The 12,390-nt window shown below is 56.7% G+C and overlaps 1 protein-coding gene across 1 annotated transcript; it reads left to right on the top strand.

Moving 5' to 3' along the window:
• Nucleotides 1-2,439: 2,439 nt before the first annotated feature.
• Nucleotides 2,440-2,757, top strand: LOC309595175 (feather keratin-like; the record flags this gene model as incomplete). The annotated part of the gene is made up of 1 exon (XM_082321773.1): nucleotides 2,440-2,757. One exon carries the CDS (start codon nucleotides 2,440-2,442, stop codon nucleotides 2,755-2,757), a length of 318 nt encoding a protein of 105 aa, XP_082177899.1.
• Between the last annotated feature and the right edge of the window lie 9,633 nt (nucleotides 2,758-12,390).

Here is a 12,390-nt window from a genome sequence, read left to right as displayed (position 1 = left end):
TGTGGCTAAGTGGTGTAGCAGGTCGCTAACCACTGCCCCTTGCATTATGAGGGCTTCCTTGTACTCCCCGTTGACCAACTTTCTTGCGCAGCACAGCTCTCTGCCCATCACAGCAAGCAGAATCCCAGCAAACAGAAGCAGTGAGCGTGCAAGGAACCTCCGGAGATCGACTAGATCAGGGCCTTTGGGGTCTTCCTTTGGGGTGAGTGCTGAGGGGTGCGGCCATTTAGAATCATAGAATGCTTTGGGATGGAAAGGACCTCTAAAGGTCATCCAGTCCAGCCCCCTTGCAATTGGCAGGGACATCTACAACCAGATCAGGTTGCTCAGAGCCCCATCCAGCCTGGCCTTGAATGTTTCCAAGGATGGGGCATCTCTGGGCAACCTCTCTGGGCAACCCGTTCCAGTGTTTCACTACCCTCACTGTCAAACATTTCTTCCTGATATCTAGTCTGAATCTCCCCTCTTTTAGTTTAAAACCATTCCCCCTTGTCCTATCACTATTGGCCCTGCATGGGGTTGTTGTGACCCAAGTGCAGGACCCGGCAATCAGCCTTGTTGAACCTCATACCATTGGCCTCGGCCCATCAAGCCAGCCTGTGCAGATCCCTCTGTAGAGCCTTTCTGCCCTGCAGCAGATCAACACTTCCACCCAACTTGGTGTCGTCTGCAAACTTGCTGCGGGTGCACTCGATCCTGCTATGTCATTGATGAAGATGTTGAACAGCACTGGCCCCAGAATGGACCCCTGAGGGACACCACTTGTCACTGGTCTCCATCTGGACATCGAGCCATTGACCACTACCCTCTGGATGCGATCATCCAGCCAATTCCTTATCCACCAAACAGTCCACCCATCAAATCCATATCCTTCCGATTTAGAGAGAAGGATATTGGGGGGGACCGTGTCAAAGGCCTTACAGAACTCCAGAGAGATGACATCCGTAGCTCTTCCCTCATCCACTGATGTAGTAACTCCATCACAGAAAGCCACTAGGTTGGTCAGGCAGGACTTGCCTTGGTGAAGCCGTGCTGGCTGTTTTGAATCACCTCCCTGTCCTCCATGTGCCTTAGCGTAGCTTCTAAGAGGATCTGTTCAACCCAACTTGCTCAAGCAGGGTCAGCTCGAGCAGGCTGTCCACGACCATGGCCACTCGGGTTGTCAGTATCTCCAAGGATGGAGACTCCAACACCTCTCTGCACAACTGGTTCCACTACTTGACCACCCTCATGATGAAAAAGCCTTGCCTGCTCTTCCAAGGAAATGGCTCGTCTTCTCTGCTTTTATTGATGACATCTTCCACGCACGGCCTTGCCTCCTGCCTGAAAAACCTCCCAGCTCTCTCAGCTTCTCCTCATAGGAAGGATGCTCCAGTCCCCTCAACATCTTGGTGGCCCTGCATGGCCCTCACTCCACCAAGGTCATGTCCTTCTTCCACTGGGGAGCCCTCAGCTGGACACAGGACTCCACACGGGGCCTCACCAGCGCTAAAAAGAGAGCAAGATCACCTCCCCCGACCTCATGGCAATGCTCTTCTTAACGCCGCCCTGGAGAACCTTGGCCTCGTTTGCCACAAGGGTGCATGGCTGCCTCGCAGTCAGCTTGTCCTCCACAAGAACCACAAATTCAAACAAGAGGGGCACCAGACACTCACAGAGCACACCCAAAGGGAAAGGCCAGGCCTAAAAACGGGCTTAGCAACCTGGCAGCACAGCGGGCAGGGACAAAACACGATGCAAGGCGCAGCGCCATACGCCCGGCACACCTCCAAAGCCCAGACCAGCCTGCCAGGGCTGCGAGGAAATGGGGCCCCCTCTTCACAACGCACCCGCAAACCACACCACACCAGTGCCACGGGATGACCTCACTGACGACACCCCACCTCTCCTAGGCTTTGGTCGTGTCCTCTGCCCGTCCTGACACACACCATCAACACCAAGCCTTTGGCCTCTAATACTCACAGTTCAAAGCTGCCACCAGGGTCAGATGGACACGGCCTCAAGAGGAGGACATGAAAAGGCAGCGTTGCGGGAAGGAAAACACACCCCACCTCATTACTTACATGGCTCTGGCATGCAACAGCTGCTTGCTGCAAAATGCTGTCATGCGCAAAGGCTGTCCCGCCCCTCGCACACCACCATAAAAGCCAGCCCAGGACCTCTATCCCTCACGCACTTCTCCTCACGCCTTCTCCTCCGCGCTCAACAAGGTGAGCCTCAACCCCCTTCCCCTCCTTCTCCTGACCCACCTGGCCCCTCTCTTCCACCACGCTCTGACCCCAGCCTCAGCAGCGCTGACGCCTCCCCACCCCCACGCTCCCCACAGCCCCACACCAGGCCTCCCCGCTCCCTCGCCCTCCTGCAACACCGCCCCTCGCACCCCCACGCCCCTCCGCCTGCTCAACACCCTCTCTTCCAGGGCCCCTCCACACCACACCCATGGCCTGCTACGACCTCTGCCGCCCCTGCGGACCCACCCCGCTGGCTAACAGCTGCAACGAGCCCTGTGTCAGGCAGTGCGAGGACTCCCGCGTCGTCATCCAGCCTTCCACCGTCGTGGTCACCCTGCCAGGACCCATCCTCAGCTCCTTCCCCCAGAACACCGCCGTCGGATCCTCCGCATCGGCTGCCGTGGGCAACGTCCTCAGCTCCCAGGGAGTGCCCGTCTCCGGGGGCTTTGGCCTTGGCCTCGGCTACGGCTCTGGCTTTGGAGGCCTGGGCTGCTTCAGCGGCGCAAGAGGCTGCTACCCCTGCTAAGGGCCCTCACCACCACCCCTGACAACAACCACCCACTCCCTGGAAGCCACGGCATGGATTGAGGATGAACCTCCCGGCCGCTGCTGGCACGTGCACCTGCCATCGACGGCTCCTCCTCTCAAGGCACCAAGAAAGGAAGCAGGGAAAGGGCCAGCCTGGGCTGCCTGCAAACATGGCCCGTGTACCTCTGCCTCTTCTCCCTCTTCCTTCTTGGCACTGTCTCTTCTGCTACGTCCACTGCTCTCTGCTGCAACTACGTTCTCACAAGCCAAAGACCACCAGGAGCCTCCGGTGGGCTGCTGTCACCGTAGGGAAGGAAGATATTGCTGCTCTGGCAAAATCAACTGCAAGCAAAGGACCTCGGCTGATGGTCAGCAAAATCAACTGCAAGCCAAGGACCTCGGCTGATGGTCAGCCTACTTGCACCTCAGACCACCTCCCTTCCACTTGCTGCTCCTGCCTTTTCTCTCTTTTTCCTCTCAATAAAGTGCTTCTGCAGCCCAGCCTGAAGATGCCTCCACTTCCTTTCTTCTCCCAACGCTCTTCCAACCTCACTCAGCACAAAGCCAGGGCTCAACAGGCCAGCGGGAGGGATGGAAAGGGGCTGCAAGACCTCTCTTAGGAACTATGTCCCCAGCAACAACAACAACATAGACCGGCACATCTAAAGCTCCCCTGGCACAATTTGAGCTCATTTCCTCTTGTCCCATCACTTGTTACTTGGGAGAAGAGACCGACCCCCACCTCGCTACAGCCTCCTTTCAGGCCGTTGTAGAGAGCGACAAGGTCTCCCCTCAGCCTCCTCTTCGCCAAACTAAAGAACCCCCAGCTCCCTCAGCTGCTCCTCACCAGACTTGTGCTCCAGACCCTCCAGCAGCTTCGTTGCCCTTCTTTGGACACCCTCCAGCACCTCAGTGTCTTTCTTGTAGTCAGGGGCCCAACACTCAACACTGTATTCAAGGTGCAGCCTCACCAGTGCCAAGTTGAGGGGGACGATCACCTCCCTGGTCCTGCTGGCCACGCTATTTCTGACACAAGCCACGATGCCATTGGCCTTCTTGGCCACCTGGGCACACTGCCGGCTCATAAGCAACCGGGTATCAAGCAACACCCCCAGCTCCTTTTCCCTCGCGCACCTTTCCAGCCGCTCTTCCCCAAGCCTGCAGCGTTACATGGCGTTGTTGTGACCCAAGTGCAGGACCTGGCACTGAGCCTTGTTAAATCTCCTAGAATTGCACTCGGCCCATTGATCCAGCCTCTCCAGATCCCTCTGTAGACCCTTTCTTCCCTCCACCAGATCAACGCTCCCGCCCAGCTTGGCTTCATCTGCAAACTTACTGAGGGTGCACTTGTTCGTCTCGTCCAGATCGTTGATAAAGATATTAAACAGACCTGGCCTCAACACTCAGCCCTGGAGAACACCACTTGTCACCAGCACCAACTGGCTTTATCTCCATTCACCACACTCTTTGGGCCCAGCTATCCGGCCAGTTTTTTAACCAGCAAAGAGTACTCCCGTCCGAGCCACGAGCAGCCAGTTTCTCCAGGAGAATGCTGTGGGAAACAGTGTCAAAGGCTTTACTAAAGGCCAGGTAAAAAACATCCAAAGCCTCTCCCTCGTCTACTAAGCACGTCATCTTCTCATAGTAGTTCAGGATAGTCAAGCAGGACCTGCCTTTCATAAACGCGTGCTGGCTGGGCCTCGTCACCTGGTTGTCCTGTAACTGCCGAGTGAAGGCACTCAGAATGACCTGCTCCATAACCTTCCCTGGTACCAAGGTCAGTCTGACATGCCTGTAATTCCCCGGATCCTCTTTCTGGCCCTTCATGATGAGCACCACAGTTGCTAACCTCCGGTCAACAGGGACCTCCCCGCTTAGCCAGGACTGATGACAAATGATGGAAAGTGGCTTGGTGAGCCCTTCCGCCAGCGCCCTCGGTACCCTCGGGTGGATCCCATTCGCTCCCATACACCTGTCTGTGGCTAAGTGGTGTAGCAGGTCGCTAACCACTGCCCCTTGCATTATGAGGGCTTCCTTGTACTCCCCGTTGACCAACTTTCTTGCGCAGCACAGCTCTCTGCCCATCACAGCAAGCAGAATCCCAGCAAACAGAAGCAGTGAGCGTGCAAGGAACCTCCGGAGATCGACTAGATCAGGGCCTTTGGGGTCTTCCTTTGGGGTGAGTGCTGAGGGGTGCGGCCATTTAGAATCATAGAATGCTTTGGGATGGAAAGGACCTCTAAAGGTCATCCAGTCCAGCCCCCTTGCAATTGGCAGGGACATCTACAACCAGATCAGGTTGCTCAGAGCCCCATCCAGCCTGGCCTTGAATGTTTCCAAGGATGGGGCATCTCTGGGCAACCTCTCTGGGCAACCCGTTCCAGTGTTTCACTACCCTCACTGTCAAACATTTCTTCCTGATATCTAGTCTGAATCTCCCCTCTTTTAGTTTAAAACCATTCCCCCTTGTCCTATCACTATTGGCCCTGCATGGGGTTGTTGTGACCCAAGTGCAGGACCCGGCAATCAGCCTTGTTGAACCTCATACCATTGGCCTCGGCCCATCAAGCCAGCCTGTGCAGATCCCTCTGTAGAGCCTTTCTGCCCTGCAGCAGATCAACACTTCCACCCAACTTGGTGTCGTCTGCAAACTTGCTGCGGGTGCACTCGATCCTGCTATGTCATTGATGAAGATATCGAACAGCGCTGGCCCCAGAATGGACCCCTGAGGGACACCACTTGTCACTGGTCTCCATCTGGACATCGAGCCATTGACCACTACCCTCTGGATGCGATCATCCAGCCAATTCCTTATCCACCAAACAGTCCACCCATCAAATCCATATCCTTCCGATTTAGAGAGAAGGATATTGGGGGGGACCGTGTCAAAGGCCTTACAGAAGTCCAGAGAGATGACATCCGTAGCTCTTCCCTCATCCACTGATATAGTAACTCCATCACAGAAAGCCACTAGGTTGGTCAGGCAGGACTTGCCTTTGGTGAAGCCGTGCTGGCTGTTTTGAATCACCTCCCTGTCCTCCATGTGCCTTAAGCGTAGCTTCTAAGAGGATCTGTTCAACCCAACTTGCTCAAGCAGGGCCAGCTCGAGCAGGCTGTCCACGACCATGGCCACTCGGGTTGTCAGTATCTCCAAGGATGGAGACTCCAACACCTCTCTGCACAACTGGTTCCACTACTTGACCACCCTCATGATGAAAAAGCCTTGCCTGCTCTTCCAAGGAAATGGCTCGTCTTCTCTGCTTTTATTGATGACATCTTCCACGCACGGCCTTGCCTCCTGCCTGAAAAACCTCCCAGCTCTCTCAGCTTCTCCTCATAGGAAGGATGCTCCAGTCCCCTCAACATCTTGGTGGCCCTGCATGGCCCTCACTCCACCAAGGTCATGTCCTTCTTCCACTGGGGAGCCCTCAGCTGGACACAGCACTCCACACGGGGCCTCACCAGCGCTAAAAAGAGAGCAAGATCACCTCCCCCGACCTCATGGCAATGCTCTTCTTAACGCCGCCCTGGAGAACCTTGGCCTCGTTTGCCACAAGGGTGCATGGCTGCCTCGCAGTCAGCTTGTCCTCCACAAGAACCACAAAGTCAAACAAGAGGGGCACCAGACACTCACAGAGCACACCCAACAGGAAAGGCCAGGCCTAAAAACGGGCTTAGCAACCTGGCAGCACAGCGGGCAGGGACAAAACACGATGCAAGGCGCAGCGCCGTACGCCCGGCACACCTCCAAAGCCCAGACCAGCCTGCCAGGGCTGCGAGGAAATGGGGACCCCTCTTCACAACGCACCCGCAAACCACACCACACCAGTGCCACGCGATGACCTCACTGATGACACCCCACCTCTCCTAGGCTTTGGTCGCGTCCTCTGCCCGTCCTGACACACACCATCAACACCAAGCCTTTGGCCTCTAATACTCTCACTTAAAAGCTGCCGCCAGGGTCAGATGGACACGGCCTCAAGAGGAGGACATGAAAAGGGAGCGTTGCGGGAAGGAAAACACACCCCACCTCATTACTTACATGGCTCTGGCATGCAACAGCTGCTTGCTGCAAAATGCTGTCATGCGCAAAGGCTGTCCCGCCCCTCGCACACCACCATAAAAGCCGGCTCAGCGCCTCTCTCCCTCACACACTTCTCCTCACGCCTTCTCCTCCGCGCTCAACAAGGTGAGCCTCAACCCCCTTCCCCTCCTTCTCCTGACCCACCTGGCCCCTCTCTTCCACCACGCTCTGACCCCAGCCTCAGCAGCGCTGACGCCTCCCCACCCCCACGCTCCCCACTGCCCCACACCAGGCCTCCCCGCTCCCTCGCCCTCCTGCAACACCGCCCCTCGCACCCCCACGCCCCTCCGCCTGCTCAACACCCTCTCTTCCAGGGCCCCTCCACACCACACCCATGGCCTGCTACGACAGCTGCCGCCCCTGCGGACCCACCCCGCTGGCTAACAGCTGCAACGAGCCCTGTGTCAGGCAGTGCGAGGACTCCCGCGTCGTCATCCAGCCTCCCGCCGTGCTGGTCACCCTGCCAGGGCCCATCCTCAGCTCCTTCCCCCAGAGCACCGCCGTCGGATCCTCCGCATCGGCTGCCGTGGGCAACGTCCTCAGCTCCCAGGGAGTGCCCGTCTCTGGGGGCTTTGGCCTTGGCCTCGGCTACGGCTCTGGCTTTGGAGGCCTGGGCTGCTTCAGCGGCGCAAGAGGCTGCTACCCCTGCTAAGGGCCCTCACCACCACCCCTGACAACAACCACCCACTCCCTGGAAGCCATGGCATGGATTGAGGATGAACCTCCAGGCCAGTGCTGGCACGTGGACTCACCAAGCATGGCTCCTCCTCTCAAGGCATAAAGCAAGTACCTTCTCACAAGCCAAAGACCACGGGGGACCTCCAGCGTGCTGCTCCCACCGCAGGGCAGCAAGACCTCGGTGCGCTTGCAAAATCTAGTGCATGCAAGGGGCTTTGGCTGATGCTCGCCCTCACACCGGCTCCCTTCCACTTGCTGCTCCTGCCTTTTCACTCTTTTTTCCTCTCAATAAAATTCTCCTGCATCCCAGCCTGAGACACCTCCTCTTGCACTCTTCGCCCAAGGCTCTTCCAACTTCACCTGGCAGAAAGCCATGCCTCGACTTGCCATCAGGGTGGGTGGAAAAGGGTAAGAAGGTGTCTCCTAGGAAGAGGTCACCACCACTACCACTAGCCACACAGACTGGCTCTTGGGGGGCTGCCAGAATGTGACACAAGCCCATCACTGCATCAAACAAAGGCTTTGACATGACAACATTCCCCTTTGCACACCTCCGACCAAGTCTCCCCGTGCCAGCGCACACTCGACTAACTCTTCCCCAGCATGACTCTCCGGTACTGCCAGGAGAGAGAATCACAGAGGCATTTAGTTGGGCAGGAACATCTGGAGAGCAGGTGCTTCAACCCCCCTACTCAAGCAGGGCCAGCTAGAGCAGGTTGTCCGGGACCATGGCCAGTCGGGTTTTCAGTACCTCCCAGGACGGAGACTCCACCACCTCTTCTGCCCTTTGACCACCCTCACACTGAAAAAGCCTGGCCTTCCTTGCCCGTGGAGTTCCATCTCTTGTCACTTGTGCCCATGGCCTCTTGTCCTGGTAGGAAGCACTACTCAGAAGAACCAGGCTCCCCCGACTTCATTCCCTGCCATCAGGGATTTAGACACATTTACGACAGCCCCCCTGCGCATTATCGTCTCCTGGCTAAACACTCCCAGCTCTCTCTCGCTTTATGCCTCGAGAAGACAAGCCACGGCAGAACTGCAAACCTGTGCGGGATTTGCGGCTCCAGCTGGATCCTGGAAGCTGGCAAATGTTGACCCAATCTTCAAGAAGGGCAACGGGGATGACCCTGGGAACTACAGGCCTGTCAGTCTCACCTCTGGGCCTGGCAAATCATGGAGAAGATCATTCTGGGAGTTATTGAGAAACACCTGAAAGACAACGCAGTCATTGGTCCCAGCCAGCACGGCTTCACGAGGGGAAAGTCCTGCTTGACAAACTTGATTTCCTTCTATGACAAGGTTACCCACCGAGCTGACCAAGGGAAGCCAGTCGATGTAATCTTTTTGGACTTCAGTAAAGCCTTCCATACTGTCTCTCCCAGTATCCTCCTGGACAAAATGTCCAGCATACAGCTGGATAAACACATAATGCAACGGGTGTGCAATTGGCTGACGGGTCGGGCTCCAAGGGTTATAGGAAATGGGGTTACATCGGGCTGGCGACCCGTCACTAGCGGGGTTCCGCAGGGATCCATCTTGGGGCCGGTGCCCTTCAATATCTTCATAAATGACTTGGATGCGGGACTGGAAGGTTTGCTATCAAAGTTTGCCAATGACACAAAACTGGGAGGAGCTGTTGACGCTCTCGAGGGCAGAGAGGCCCTGCAGAGGGATCTGGACAAACGAGAGAGCTGGGCAATCACCAACCCTATGAAGTTTCACAAGGGCACGTGCCAGATTTTGCACCTGGGACAGGGCAACCCTGGGTGTACCTACAGACTGGGGAACGAGAGGCTGGAGAGCAGCCCCGCGGAGAGGGATCGGGGGGTTCTGGTCGACGGCAAGTTGAACACGAGCCAACAGTGTGCCCTGGCAGCCACGAGGGCCAACCGTGTCCTGGGGTGCATCAAGCACTGTACTGCCAGCCGGTTGAGGGAGGTGATTGTCCCGCTCTCCTCTGCACTGGTGCGGCCTCATCTCGAGTGCTGTGTGCACTTTTGGGCCCCACAGTACAAAAAGGATACGAAGCTCCTAGAGATTGCCCAGAGGAGAGCCCCAAAGATGGTGAAGGGTTTAGAGGGGAAGCCGTACGAGGAGCGGCTGAAGTCACTTGGTCTGTTCAGCCTGGAGGAGAGGAGACTGACGGGAGACCTCATCGCTGTCTACAGCTTCCTCACGAGGGAAGGAGGAGGGGCAGGCGCTGATCTCTTCTCCCTGGTGACCAACGATAGGACCCGAGGGAACGGCAGGAAGATCTGCCAGGGGAGGTTTGGGTTGGGCATTAGGAAAAGGTTCTTCACCCAGAGGGGAGTGGAGCACTGGAACAAGCTCCCCTGTGAGGTCGTCATGGCGCCAAGCCTGACAACATCCAAGAAGTATTTGGACAATGCCCTCAGAGGTATGGTGTGATTTCGGGGGTTGCCCTATGCAGGGACAGGAGCTGGACTCAATGATCCTTGTGGGTCCCTTCCAACTCAGGACATTCTAGGATTCTATGAATAATGCAGGCTGGCACCTGGGGGGATTCCAGAACGTGACACAAGCCCATCACTGCATCAAACAAAGGCTTTGACATGACAACATTCCCCTTTGCACACCTCTGACCAAGTCTCCCTGTGCCAGCACACACTCGACTAACTCTTCCCCCGCATGACTCTCCGGTACTGCCAGGAAAGAGAATCACAGAAGCCTTTAGTTAGGCAGGAACATCTGAAGAGCGGGTGCTTCGACCGCCCTACTCAAGCAGGGAAATCCAGAGCAGGTTGTCCGGGACCATGGCCAGTCGGGTTTTCGGTATCTCCCAGGATGGAGACCCCACCACCTCTTCCACTCTTTGAAAAAGCTTTGCCTTCCTTGCCCATGCAATTCCATCGCTTTTCACTTGTGCCCGTGGCCGCTTGGCCTGCCACCGATCACGAGCCTCTGGGCCCAGCCCTTCAGCCACTTTGCAGTCCACCTCACTGGCCACTTATGCAACCCATACTTTCTCAGCTTCTCTAGGAGCGTGGAATGGGAGACAGTGACAAAGGCTTCATCCAAGTAGAGCTCAACAACAGCCACTGCTCTCCCCTAGTCCAACATCCGGTTGCTTACACTCGAAAGACATGGAGTTTGGTCAAGCAAGATTTCTCCTTCGTAAATCCACACCGACCACTCCCCAGCACCTTCTTGGCCTTCCTAGTCCTGGCAGGGCTTCCCAGGAGGATTTCCTCCATTGTGTTCCCCAGAAAGGAGGTCAGGCTCACCAGCTTCTACTTTCCTGTATCTTCCTTCCTCATCTTCTTCAAGAGAGGAGGCCAAGGAGCTCTCTTCCAGTCTTCAGGAACTGCCCCCACACACCAGGACCTTTCCAAGCTAATGGAGAGTGGCGTCCCAAGGACATCAGACAGCTCCCTCAGCACTCGTGGCTACCACCAGTCAAGCCCCGTGCTCTTGCGTACATCCAGTCGCAAAGCACTCCTTCCTGCCGCCCTTCATCTTCCTCAGCAACAACCACTGCTCGCCTGACAAACGGCCTGACAAACACTCACCTCGGCTCACTTGGGGCAGGCCTTGCCATTCATCCACCCTTCGGCATGCAGCCACCACCACCAGGGCCTCCCCTCTGCAGCCACGTGCTCACCTCCAGCTCCCCTCCGCAAGCTCCAAATCCTCTGTCAGCCCGTCAGACACTGTGCAGAGAAATGGCCTCACCCCTCGGCACTCACCCCAAAACAACACCCCAAAGGCCCTGGCTCACCACCTCCCCTGCCTGCCCCCTCCACTCCCCCTCTGCCTCTCAACACACTCACGGGCTCTCCAGAAACTCCCCTGCCCTTGCAGGGTGCCCCATATCCAATCAGAGAGTCATGGAGCTTGGAAAAGACCCTTAACAGTAGCGAGTCCAACCGTGAAACAAACACTGCCAAGTCCACCGCTAAACCACGTCCCTGAGCGACACATCTACGCGTCTTTTAGATACCTCCTAGAATGGAGACTCAACCACTTCCCTGGGCAGCCTGGTCCAGTGCTTGATAACACTTCTCATGAAGAAATTGTTCCTAATACCCAATCCAAACCTCCCCTGGCACATCTTGAGGCCCTTTCCTCTTCTCCTATCACTTGTTACGAGGGATGACAGGCCGACACACACCTCGTTACATCGTCCTTTCAGGTAGTTGTAGACAAGATCTCTCCTCAGCCTTCTTTTTATGCAAACTAAACACTCCCAGTCCCTGCAAACACTCATCGTAAGTCTTCTTCTCTAGGTCCTTCACCAGCTGCCTTGCTCTTCTTTGGACGCATCACGCCGCAGCGTAAGCATCGCGTCACGCAACAGCCCAGCCTGCAAACGTGCTGGCCACAGCTAAGGGGAGCGCTACGGAGGGGCCAACACAAGCCTTTGGGGAGCCTGCCAGGGCTCCCCACATCACAGGGCTTGCGAACCCTGAACCAGGGCTGCCAGCACAACGGCCTGCTCTCACAAGCGGCCCTCCTCCGCCTGCTTGCACTGCCACCCCCAGGGACGGCACCAAGGGGGCACAAGCCCGAACACGCAGCCTCCTTTCTCCCACCTACAACCTTACAAGCAAGAGGGGAACCAAGACACCCACAGAGCACACCCAACAGGAAAGGCCAGGCCTAAAAACGGGCTTAGGGACCTGGCAGCAAGGCAAGGACTGACCCAATGCAATGCAAGGGGCAGCCCTTCACGCCTGGCACACCACCAAAGCCCAGACCAGCCTGCCAGGGCTGCGAGGAAATGGGGACCCCTCTTCACAACGCACCCGCAAACCACACCACACCAGTGCCATGCAATGACCTCACTGACGACACCCCACCTCTCCTAGGCTTTGGTCGTGTCCTCTGCCCGTCCTGACACGCACCATC

Source organism: Platalea leucorodia (genome assembly GCF_965183815.1).
Source record: "Platalea leucorodia genome assembly, chromosome: 1".
Classification (NCBI taxonomy): domain Eukaryota; kingdom Metazoa; phylum Chordata; class Aves; order Pelecaniformes; family Threskiornithidae; genus Platalea; species Platalea leucorodia.
The sequence above is the reverse complement of the archived record's forward strand: the minus strand, read 5'-3'. Positions and strand labels throughout refer to the sequence as shown.